Source organism: Diadema antillarum, unplaced genomic scaffold (genome assembly GCF_040938485.1).
Source record: "Diadema antillarum isolate AM-2024a unplaced genomic scaffold, OU_Dant_1.0 seq00000637_RagTag, whole genome shotgun sequence".
Classification (NCBI taxonomy): Eukaryota; Metazoa; Echinodermata; class Echinoidea; order Diadematoida; family Diadematidae; genus Diadema; species Diadema antillarum.
In genome coordinates this window covers 1,308,067-1,320,694 of record NW_027271554.1, presented here as the reverse complement: position 1 = coordinate 1,320,694, position 12,628 = coordinate 1,308,067, and the positions used below count along the sequence as shown (strand labels likewise).

General features: G+C 36.9%; 1 protein-coding gene across 1 annotated transcript in view; it reads right to left on the bottom strand.

The window, feature by feature from the left end:
* LOC139736351 (exocyst complex component 3-like) overlaps positions 1-12,628 on the bottom strand; it is a 55,695-nt gene that overhangs the window by 9,055 nt on the left and 34,012 nt on the right. Inside the window, exons 22-24 of the mRNA XM_071647106.1 lie at positions 11,390-11,507; positions 7,217-7,300; positions 6,695-6,787 (exon numbers count right to left, since the gene is read on the bottom strand). Coding sequence (XP_071503207.1) covers positions 6,695-6,787; positions 7,217-7,300; positions 11,390-11,507 — 295 coding nt within the window. The remainder of the gene's footprint in view (positions 1-6,694; positions 6,788-7,216; positions 7,301-11,389; positions 11,508-12,628) is intronic.

Genomic DNA, 12,628 nt, shown 5'->3' with positions numbered 1-12,628 from the left:
TAACAGAGCAATTCAGAGTAATTTTGAAATTGTGTTTATTATTATTTTTTTTTTTTTGGATAGAAAAGGCCCTGGATGTGTTAAGATTTCCAAGGTCACCAAGTCACATTATTCATGTAATAATTTACATGTCTGTGTTTCTGCAATTTAATTAATCCAGATACCAACAGTGCAGGGCACTTCATCTCCAGAATCACACCTCTACAGAAAGCAGTTCGGATTCAGAGGACAATGTTTCACCGCCAGTACTGTGTAACAAAAGTGTGCTTCAGCAACAAGTGAAGAAATTATACATGCCAATCGTTGCAATGTTTTTCTTTTTTTTTTCTCAAGACTCTCATGCATAAACACCCCTCCCTAACATCTTTACCACCAATGTTTGACAGTGATGTCAGGCCTTACTTGAACTCATGTGTCCATGTAATTATTTCAAATGGTCTTTAGGTTTTAGTTATCCTCTTGTCGTAAGATTGATGATGAGTGACATGTTTAGCAAACAAAAGCACATGCCTGGAGCAATGTGGTTTTCTTATTTAATTAAAAATATTCGAAGAACTATGAATCAAACAAAATTTGGTACTATGTTTCACCACTGTAAATGTGACCGTGCATCACAAAGCGAACTAAAAGTCGCACCCCTTGATTTTACGCGAGGACTCAAAAAAAGTAAAATGGGTCAACCGAGTCAGTCTTGAGTTTTTCATATTTTCTGAAAGAGCAATCCTTGTACATTATTCTTCAGTTTTGGATCATTAAATGAATGGGAGAGTGTGTTTTCAGCAGTTTTTCTACAACCATTTTTTTTTGGGGGGGGGGGGTGTAACAGAATGATCAGGTATGTCTTAGGGTCCTCTTTTCATTTCCTGAAATCCTTTACTCACTATTCACTTTCAAGTTTAATAACTTTTGAAAGGATAATTGTACTGCTTTGAAAATCGGCATTAATTGAGGGCAGAATGTGTTAATAGAACATGCGCAATTTCAGTTCAATCTGATAATTCCTTCATTGTTGTCCCGGTGGTTTACATCCTGCGTTTGGTCCCTTTCATTGCATAGCTAGCACAAATTGGTAAAGATTAATTGCTTGAATAAACCCTGTTCTTCAAAGCCTCTTTTCTCAGTTCAATCTTTTTTCAGAGTGTGTGCTTTCTTTCTAGTATTTAGATAGGTTAGGGGAAACCATTTGAATTGAGTTATACATCATTTTAAAGCTCAGAGTCTGCTCTAAAAGAATCTGCCCTCAACTGAAAATCAATGTCTGGCGACTTTTTGTCGGTTTTGTGATGCAGGGTCACAATGTAATATAGAATGCGCAACACATTACAGTTAACTCCATTCTTTAAATCAGTTAGCTTAATGATAGTATCCATAATATTTATTATATATGATATACATTGTGTATTATCCCTTGTGTATTTCAGTAAGTTAAAAAACATTCTTTGAATCATTTCATCTTTTTGCCTTTATTTCCACATTGAAAAATAATTCATTTGTTTAAAAAAAAGAAATGAAAATTCGTAAAGTTCGAATTTACTTATGCCATTCGATATACCGTTCCGTACCATTCTTATTGATTTAGTGCTTATCGATTCATATTTTGACAAACATTCTGAAACAGGTATAATGAATAATTACATATCCAAGTGCACGAAGAGGGTCCAACTGATATACTGAAAAAAAATAGAATATTTGCTAGGTAATAAGGGGCATGGTCAGTTTCTTGGAATTGTTCTGGTTTTGAGGTTGTCGTTTATATTTGACATTCAAAAAAAGAGGTTGATTTATTCATTTAATTATTTCACCTCCTGAGCCGTTATACACCGCTCAAAGTCAGAGATCTAATCAAACGTAGAATTAGTGATCGTTGGTGCGTTTTAAAGTGCTGATATGCAGGGTAATTGACGTTGGTGTTAATTAAGGGGACGCAGGTATGTGTTCCACAGAATTATTAATTTTCTTCCGCTTATCTGAATCTTAATCTGGCAGAGAAAAAAAAAGAAACTACACTGTATTGTTATTTTAACCCATTCCGCAGCTAGCCTTTCCTACAACGTATGTATAGAAATATAATTATCTATTCTGTCAAATACCTTCAGAATATGATTATGTTATAACAATAAGCGGACAATGTAGTTTTCAAATGAACTGTCAATTTTGTAATACTAAATTTCGATTACATGTTTGAAATGTAAGCGCTTATTCAAGTCTGAAGTGGTGTAAAAGATCATTTTCATTGCTTTATCAACTGACCATTTTTCTTTGTCAGTGAAGAACGAAATAAAATATGAAGTGTTTCAGCACTTAACAAAAAAAAAATTGTGGGGATCGATTTTATCATTTCTTTCGTACATTCTTTATTCAACCTTTATCATGTGGATTTGGTTTTGTTTTGCCAGTTTTTTTTTCTTGTATAGACGAATGAAAGTAGCGAGTATTCTATCAGAATAATAAGTATGATAAAAAGAGACTGAATACGGGCAGTTGATGGGGTATGAGGAGGGCATGAGATTGCTTCCAGGAGAGAGAGAGAGAGAGAGAGAGAGAGAGAGAGAAATGTGAGAGAGAGAAAGTAGACTTAACTGTAAGATAAAGTCTGCATGTGAAGTTATGAGAAGTTAATCATAACTGTGAGCATCGTGAAACATAGAATTAAGCAAGAAAAAAGATCAGGACACATTACAGTAAATGTACAGAAGTGAATAATGCTGATTAGGAATCAACCCCTTGTCATTATATAAATACAGAAAGCCCTGAACATAACAGCAACACTGCCTGTTTTTTATTACATGGAATTGTTCTTGTGATATATAGCCAAGAAGACATTTGGGGTTAATAATGAAATGGCGAAACTGTCTACATTTTTACTGTAAAGGCTGCACGAATGATTGCAAGTAATTTCGGAAATTGCAACACGCGCGAATACCTCAATGTTGTGAACAAGGCGCACGTACGGTACGTCGTGCGCGCGTGCAATGTGCCACTTCGTGGAATTAATGAAACCTTGATTTGGGCGTGTGATTTCGTTCACGAAGCGGCACATATGTTTGCAACTTTATGGTGTTAATATATTTTCTCCTCGATTTGAAAAAATCATAGTAGCCGGTGAGAAAAATACCCTTCTTGCTTTTCTGGTCAATAAACCATACATATATCCCCTAAAACCGATCGTAAGAGCAATTTCAAGATCGCATCTCAGAAAACCTCGTATTGTACTCGAGAATACACAGGACACAATGGGGCGCGACCCAATGTGCCACTTCGTGGAAACAATCGAACCGCGGTTTACGCGTATGATTTATTCCACGAACCGGCACAATTGTTTCCTGCCTCGCCGTCGCAATATTTCACCTTCATTATTTAAAATTGGTATGTGACTGTAAAGAAGAAGTTCTCCTCTTTCCGTTCATGTACAATTTATCATGTTTAGTTACAGAAATCCACTCGATTTGACGATTTCAAAAATTGTAAAACTTTAATTGCGTTTTTCTCGAAATGCGGTTTTCGTGAACCCCGCGCCAAAGTGCCACTTTGTGGTGTCAACAACGATATGGCTAGAAAGATGGACAAATTGATAGGATAGGTTGGATGTATGGCTATAAAGATGGATAAATTGATAGGATAGGTTGGATGTATGGCTATAAAGATGGATAAATTGATAGGATAGGTTGGATGCAAGGGCGTACCGAGGGGGGGGGGGGGGATGTTTTGGGTGTTCAAACACCCCCCTTTGCCAAAATGGAGGTGTTTGAGGTGTTCAAACACCTCCTTTGGGCAAAAGGGAGGTGTTTGAGCTGTTCAACACCCCTCTTCAGCAATGTTTAGATGTTGACAATTGATAGAATAAGTTGGATGTATGGCTAGAAAGATGGATAAATTGATAGGATAGGTTGGATGTATGGATAGAAAGATGGATAAATTGATAGGATAGGTTGGCTGTATGGCTAGAAAGATTGATAAATTGATAGAATAAGTTGGATGTATGGCTAGAAAGACAGATAAATTGATAGGATAGGTTGGATGTATGGCTAGAAAGACAGATAAATTGATAGGATAGGTTGGATGTATGGCTAGAAAGATGGATGAATTGATAGGATAGGTTGGATGTATGGCTAGATAGATGGATAAATTGATAGAATAAGTTGGATGTATGGCTAGAAAGATGGATAAATTGATAGAATAAGTTGGATGTATGGCTAGAAAGATGGATAAATTGATAGAATAGGTTGGATGTATGGCTAGAAAGATGGATAAATTGATAGAATAAGTTGGATGTATGGCTAGAAAGACAGATAAATTGATAGGATAGGTTGGATGTATGGCTAGAAAGACAGATAAATTGATAGGATAGGTTGGATGTATGGCTAGAAAGATGGATGAATGGATAGGATAGGTTGGATGTATGGTTAGAGAGATGGATGAATGGATATGATAGGTTGGATGTATGGCTAGAAAGATGGATGAATGGATATGATAGGTTGGATGTATGGCTAGAAAGATGGATAAACTTACAAGATAGGTAGGATGTATGGCTATAAAGATGGATGAATGGACAGAAGTAAAGGATCGATGAATGCATTAAAGAAGAATAAGAGAGATGGTTGGTCAGACAGATTGATGTAATGGCTGGAAGGATGGACGGGTGACTAGAAGGATGGATGAATTCGAAGAAGGACAGGAGGGATTGATGGTGAGAGAGAATGATGAATTAAACAAAGGATAGAAGGAGGGATGGATGGCCGAGATATAAGAATGAATCTGTCATGTGCCCGTGAAAAACGATGTGAATGTTGGCGAGGCCCGTAAGTACTGTATATCACACACCTTGCTTGCGCTTGTGTCATTCTCCTACGCACACCTATCCTGAATTGTGTGTGTTCGCGTCGTTCTCCATGGCACACGACAGATTATAAGGATAGGAGGATTGAGGGATGGCTTGAAAGAAGGATGAATTAATGACAAGATAGACAGATGGATGGATGGCTATAGAGGTGGATGAATTAATAAAAGGATAGAAGGGACTGATGTCTGGAAAAATGAATCAATAGATAAGATAGATAGATGATAGATAGTAGATAGATACACGATAGATAGAGAGATAGATAGATAGATAAATGATAGATAGAGGGATGGCTTGAAAGATGGATGAGATAATGGCTAGGTGGACAGATGGATGAATGGTTATAGAGATGAATGAATCAATAAAAGGACAGAGAGGACAGATGGCTAGAACAAGGCAAGTGCCATAATGTATCTCGCCCATTCGCGTACAAGAAATTGTACACAAATGGGATATAACAGAAAAAAAAGAGATACAACAGATAAAAAGAGATATAAAAGGGTAAAAATTTATGGCAAAAAAGAAACGTGCCATAAAAACTTAACATTGGGCCCTTAAAGTTCGTTGACCCCTGCCTGTGACCTTTGACCTGATGGTGACCATCCACTCCCCAAGGGACATCTACCATCCAAGTTTGATGACAAACGGACCTATGGATCAAAGTTATGACCCATAATAGAAATGCGCCATAAAAACTTAACATTAGGCTCTAAAAAGTTTGTTGATCCATGCTTGTGACCATTGACCTTGTGGTGACCATCCACTCCCCAAGGGACATCTACCATCCAAGTTTGGTCACAAATTAAGTTATGGATCAAAAGTTATGACCCATAATAGAAACGCGCCATAAAAACTGAACATTGGGCTCTAAAAGTTTGTTGACCCCTGCTTGTGACCTTTGACCTTGAGGTGATCATCCACTCCCCAAGGGACATCTACCATCCAAGTTTAGTCACAAGTGGACCTATGGATCAAAATTATAACCCATAATAGAAATGCGCCTTAAAAACTTAACATTGGGCTCTAAAAGTTCGTTGACCACTGCTTGTGTCCATTGACCTTGTGGTGACCATCCACTCCCCACGGGACATCTACCATCCAAGTTTGGTCACAAATGGAGTTATGGATCAAAAGTTATGACCCATAATAGAAACGCGCCATAAAAACTTAACATTGGGCCCTAAAGTTCGTTGACCCCTGCCTGTGAGCTTTGACCTTGAGGTGACCTTCATATATGGTAAAATGTGAAACTTTGTATGACCCCTCTTCCCTCGAAGTTTACTTGCAATTGAAGCCCAGAGTACAGAGTTATTGAAGCTTTTGTAGCGTTACGGACAGACGCGCAGGCGATCCCTTAGTCTCCCCACACCTCCGGTGGGCTCAACAAAAATGAATGAACAGATAGGATAGATAGATGATAAATGGATGAATCTGAGTGGAGACAATTCAAAGAAAGTTAAAGAGACTGTTCAGTACTGGTTGAGGTGAGGATTCAGCTTGTAACATTTTGCGAGATATTTAGAAACCACTCTATAAGATGTTAAAGAGCATACAATTCTAAGGGAAAATCGAAAGTTTATTTGATGAAAATCCGTTTTGAAATGACTGAGATATCTAAAAACAACAAAAAACAAAGAGATCCTATTAAATGTTGTGGCCTGTCAATTTTGATAGGATCGCTTTTTCGGATAACTCAGCCATTTCAAAGCCAATTTTCATCAAATAAACGTTGAATCCTTCTTGAAATTACATGCTCTTTCATATTTCATATAAAGAGGTTTCTCATTATCTCACCAAAAAATGTTATAAACCTGAATCCTCACCTCAACTAGTACTGTACAGTCCCTTTAAACTAACCTGTTTGGCCAGCTGCACTGTAAGGTCACCTCTGGTCACAAGGAGGTTGACCAAATGATCTGTCCTTATGTCTGGGTAGCGATGGACCAGTGTCTAAACAAAAAAAAAAAGGGGGACAAAACAACTGATAAGCGAAACTTTCTTAGTTTACTTCCTAATACTTTGATTGTGTGTAAACCATACATGTGTAAACATGCCTCTCCACTTGTTGGAAGAGGTTCAACTGATTGGTAATACCACATCTATGATGAGTCAAGGCCAGTACGACAATGCCTGCAGTAGGCAAATACTCACTATGTTAAAATCAAACTCTAATGGTGAACTAAGAAAATTTTGCTGCTTATCTCAGTGAATTCAAAAACCAACATGCCCAGTTGGCACAAATGACACTTTTTATACTAAGCTGGCATATGTATGAAAAATCAGCATGTGAATAGACCATTGATTGAACAGGTTCATTCTATTAACACTACATCAGCCCGCTACCACAGCACACATGAGACATGGATTCTGGACACTCACGGAAATCTCAAGGGTCAGCATGGACGTGTCCTCCATGCGGATGACCTCGGTCATTAGTGGAATGACCTCACACAGCGACGGCTCCTGGGGGGGGGGGGAGGGGTGACAGAAATGGAGAGATACCACAATCAACACACAGTCAGGGTCGATTTATCACACACAGCTTTACACATAGGCTGTGGCGTCCATACAAGACATTGTATAGCTAATACAGTCATAGGCATACAGTAACATCTTATTAATATTCATGCACATATAAATCTGTTATTATACTTATGCATATTCAATGAAGAAAGACATGTTCTTCTTCTTCTTCCTTTTCTTTTTTGAAGCACAGGGTGAGCAATAGAGAATGCAAACCATTCAATCAATTCAATGGAAAAGATCAATTCAGCATATTCTTTCTCAAAGAGTAGTAAAATCTAATTCTCAATCCACAATCTGAACTTACAGTCACATTGTCATACATTCAAGTATATCCACTGAAATGACACAATAGAAGCTGCGGTTACAAGACAGAAAGAGCTATGGTAAAGCCGAGGGAAACCACCAGAATATATGAATTTACCCATGGCGACGCTGACCCGATCTGTACGGCAGAATATGATGGGTGAGGAGAGAGTGAGCGAAAATTTGATCATCAAAACGAATATATACATTACTTAATGTAAAATAATAACATGAATAGGTTAAAGCAGAGATATTGTAATTTTACCGGGCATCATCATGATGGTGATGATACTACTACTACTATTACTACTACTAAAGAGAATAAAATAAAAAACAATAATAATAATAATAATAATAATAATAATGATGATAATAATTATTATTATAATAATAATAATTACAATATGAATTTACCTACGCAGACGGAGAGAGATTACAATTTCATTGGGCATGATGACAATGATGATGATGATAATAATGATAATATAATAACAATAATAATAATAATCATAATGATAATAACAATTATTATTATTATTGTAATAAATAATAATAATGTATGAATTTACCCATGGAGATGCTGACCCAATCTGTATGGCAGAATATGGCGGATGGGGAGAGAGTGGGCAAAAATCATCAAAATGGATATAAGCATTACCTATATGTAAATAAATAAAATAATAAAAAAAATAAAGCAGAGAGTGATTGCAATTTCATCGCGCATGATGATGATAATGATGATAATGATAATAATGATGATAATGATGATAATAATAATAATAACTAGAGATTGTAATTTGTCATTACTGACAAATTAAGGTGATCCGATTTTTTTTTATCAATAATTCGAGTCCTGATCGCAATAGGCATGACCATACAGGTTTCATCTGTGTTTAGAGACATTGGCTGTGTGATGTTTGGATTCTCATTGAATAGAAAAGGGAGTCATATCTGCCATCTTTGGTACCAAATTCTGTATACACTAGATAACAAAGATACATCAACAAATACATATGACCTTTGACCCACCTTTACACTCCCAAGATGGCATCTGAGGAAAAAGTGTTTATTTTGTGAAATGATTCTTGCGACATCGTCTATACGTGTGCAAAATGTGGGAAAGATAGGACAGGTATTCGCACAAGATACAAGATGAAACATTTATGACCTTTGACCCTAATTTACATACCCAAGATGTCTGATCAAGTAGTTGTTATTTTATGAAATAATGTACGTGACATGATAAACATGTGCTAAGTATGGGGGTGATAGGGGATGTTTTTCTTGATTTATTGCAAAGAAAGTTGCAGAAAGAAAGAAATATGTCAATACATCGAAGATAAGCTTTAATTTCAACCAAGTTTTTCGATGTGATTATGACGTTGTATGAAAAAACGAAGGATATTTGACGATGGTGCAAAGTCTCAGCTACAACATATTAAAATCTGGGAGAAATTCACCCAAGGGTAAGTGAGCTAGTGCTCGAAAAAGACAGTCATGTCAATTTTCACATCTAGAAAAATTCCCTCCCACAGAGATAACACGTCATAACGAAAATAAAGAAAGAAGTACATATGACCTTTGACCCCACTTTGCACAGACAAGATGGCATCTAAGCAAAAAGTAGGTATTTTGTGAAATGATTCTTGTAACATGGTCTTTGCGTTTGCAAAATATGGGAAAGATAAGACATGTATTCACCAAGATACAGGATGAAACAGTTATGACCTTTGACCCTAATTTACATACCCAAGATGGTGTCTGATCAAGTAGTTGTTATTTTGTGAAATAATTTACGTGACATGAACTAAACATGTGCAAAATATGGAAGTGATAGAGGCCGTTTTTCTTGAGTTATTGCAAAGAAAGTTGCAGAAAGAAAGAAATATTTCAATACATCGAAGATAAGCTTTAATTTCAGCCAAGTTTTTTGACGTGTTGCCGACATCGTATGAAAAAACGAAGGGAACATTACAGATAGCCCAAAGTCTTAGCTACAACATATTAAAATCTGGGAGAAATTCACCGAAGCATAAGTAGAGCATTCATAAAGATAGTCATGTCAATTTTCATTTCCAGAAAAACTGCACTCCCATAGAGATAACAGGTAAACTGGTCAAATTTGACAAGATGACTTTTAATCCATTTTTACGAGGTGATAACGTCATCCAGTCAAAATTTTGTAATCACATTATTGAAAGAACATTAAATAAGGTACAACATACTAAAATCTCGGTGAAAATTGGCAAAGGATTAGTTAGATACGCTCGAATGAACTTGAAATTTGATGACGTCATTTTGAAAATTTACTTTTTTTACTTTATCAAGAAATTTGATATCTTATCATCATTTTTTCAGGATTGACAACCCATAAAATGACATGTACAAGTCATCAGGTTTCAGAATATGTAAAGAAAATGGGGGGTCACCGTCCATCCTGACGAGTAAAATTGGATTTAAAATTGGCGGTTTTTTGGCATAGTTGCACTGTCTATCGCCATTGACGCGCGCGCGGAATTTCAACTTTGACGGGCCCGTATGACGTCATATTGAGTCGGATTGACTTGAAACTTGGTAGAAATATTCCTTGACATTTCAGACATCCGATCAAAGTGAAAAACCGGGAAATTTCTATTGCATATGAGCTGTGCGTGCGTATATATGCGCGCACGTACGCGTCCGTCCGATTTTTTCAATTTTTCAAAAAATGCTCTAAATGGTCTGAAACGTGTGCAAAAAAAATTTTGAGCTCGATTGGAGCATACAAATATTTCAACGCGCGCGTACGCGCACGTTTTAAAATATAAATGAATTTTGAGAATATGAGTAGAATGCACTTGACTTAAAATATATGTGATGTAAATTTCATTGAAAAATTCTATTCCATTAATGAGATATGATTGAGAATGTGTTTTCATATAATGACGTCATAGTGACGTCACGGTCAACTGATCACTATGATTTTACTAGATCTGTTATCTTTGCGACATGATACATACATGGTGTAAGTTTGAACTTGATAGGCATTGCACTTTCTGAGCTAACCTCTGCACAACTTTTGGGGAGAAATTAAGAAAGAAGAAGAAAGAATCCGTACAGATACAGAAGGTGATCCGAGAGGATACTCGGATCACCTAATAATAATGGTGATGATGATGATGTTAATAATAATAACAGTAATAATGATGATGATGACACTACTACTACTACTACTACTACTACTACTACTACTAATGATAATGATAATGATAACAATAATAGAGTCTTTCACAGTGCAGTGTCTGTCACAAAGTGACACTCCTGGCATAAGACCTTTATTTTCCTCTTATTTCTTTCTCTCTGTCTTTCTTATCGGAGGAGTTGGTGGTGGGGGGTATCTTCTCCATGCAGCCATGCTATCTTTCTCCAAAATATCCACTGCTCTCAAAACTTCAAAGAAAAGAAAGATGGATGACTAAAACTACACTTAACCCTCAAAATGATTTCTTGTTTCATGCAAAATAATAATGATAATAATATATATACATGTATAAATCAAAATATCTTAAAAGTTTATTTTGCATGCTTCATGCATTCCAAAATACATATTCTTCCCCTGCAACATTTGATTTTTCTTTCTTTTTTTTCTAATCAAGATACTTTTAATTTTGGGGACAAACTTCAGCTGATCCAAGCTCCTGCTATCCCAAGCTGTACAAACGTTTCAAGGCGTGTCGAACTTACCATGCCCCTTTCCTCGGAGTGATTCAGCCTTGAGAAGAGTCTATCCAGGGTGTCGCTTTCCCGTGTGATCTTCTCGGCGGCGTCCTTGCGCTCCTCGTATGTCCTGAATGTCATGCGTCTGGCAGGAGAGGACAAAAATATCATACATGTGTTTGTTAGGCCCTGCGATGTCATACGAAATCATTCACATATTCATTGCATGCATCAATTGGCAATTGCAAACAATGATATTCTTTAAGTTTTGCTTTTGGTCACAACCCTACCAATTTTTCTAAGTAATCAACACTTGTTGGCTATCTCTATGTAGTTATTCTTCACATACTATTCTGCCCTACTTTGGCAAAAGGAAGCAAGTGACAAAAGTGACATTTCTCATAAAAGAGCAAAATTTGTCTGTCATTTACACTGACGTCAATGGACTATCATGATGTCTTATCTGACATATCTCTTAATAAGATGAGTGTTTCTGCATGAAATTTGGCCAGGAAGAAGAGCTCATTATGCGAATTATGAAAACATCAATAACTCAAATTTGGATGGTATGTCACTTGCTTCCTTTTGCCAAAGTAGGGCAGTATTGTGGTACAGTATTTCGGTTGCAGCACACAAAGCTTACATCACTAACACTTCCAGAGGCATAAAAGAGGAGAGAATTACATGTACATCAACATTATTTTGGCGGATTTTGGCTCATGATAATCTACAATTGGTGGCTTATGTTACAGCACTGGTCATACACAGAAATATCTCATGTATCAGCATACCATTCGCAAGTTCAATAAACGACTGTGATGAAGATTTTCACTCTGACTCTTGCGAGAAGACTTTTCTATTTACAGAATCCCCTGCCCCCTTTCTTCCAGCACACATGGGAATGACCATGTTACGTTTAAGGACGCTGTGACAACCAGCGTCCCGGAAGCGTCCCGAGTTACAGGACCTGAACTAGGACCAGGAACTAGGGACCTGATGAAGCAAGAGCAACAGAGAGCAAGAAGGACAGATGAGCAAGATGAGCGGAGAGGTGATAGATAAAGGAGGCAGTGAAAGGACATGAAGAAAATCGAGAAAGACAGAAAGAAGAGAAAGAAGGTAAAGAAGAAAGAAGGTAAAGAGGAAAGATGGAGGGTGAAGTGGTATGGATAAATCAGAAGAAGGACACGATAAAAAGAGAGCAAGAACACAGGAAAACAAAAACGAGAGATAAGTGAGATACATTTGTATCAAGGAAGATAGGAG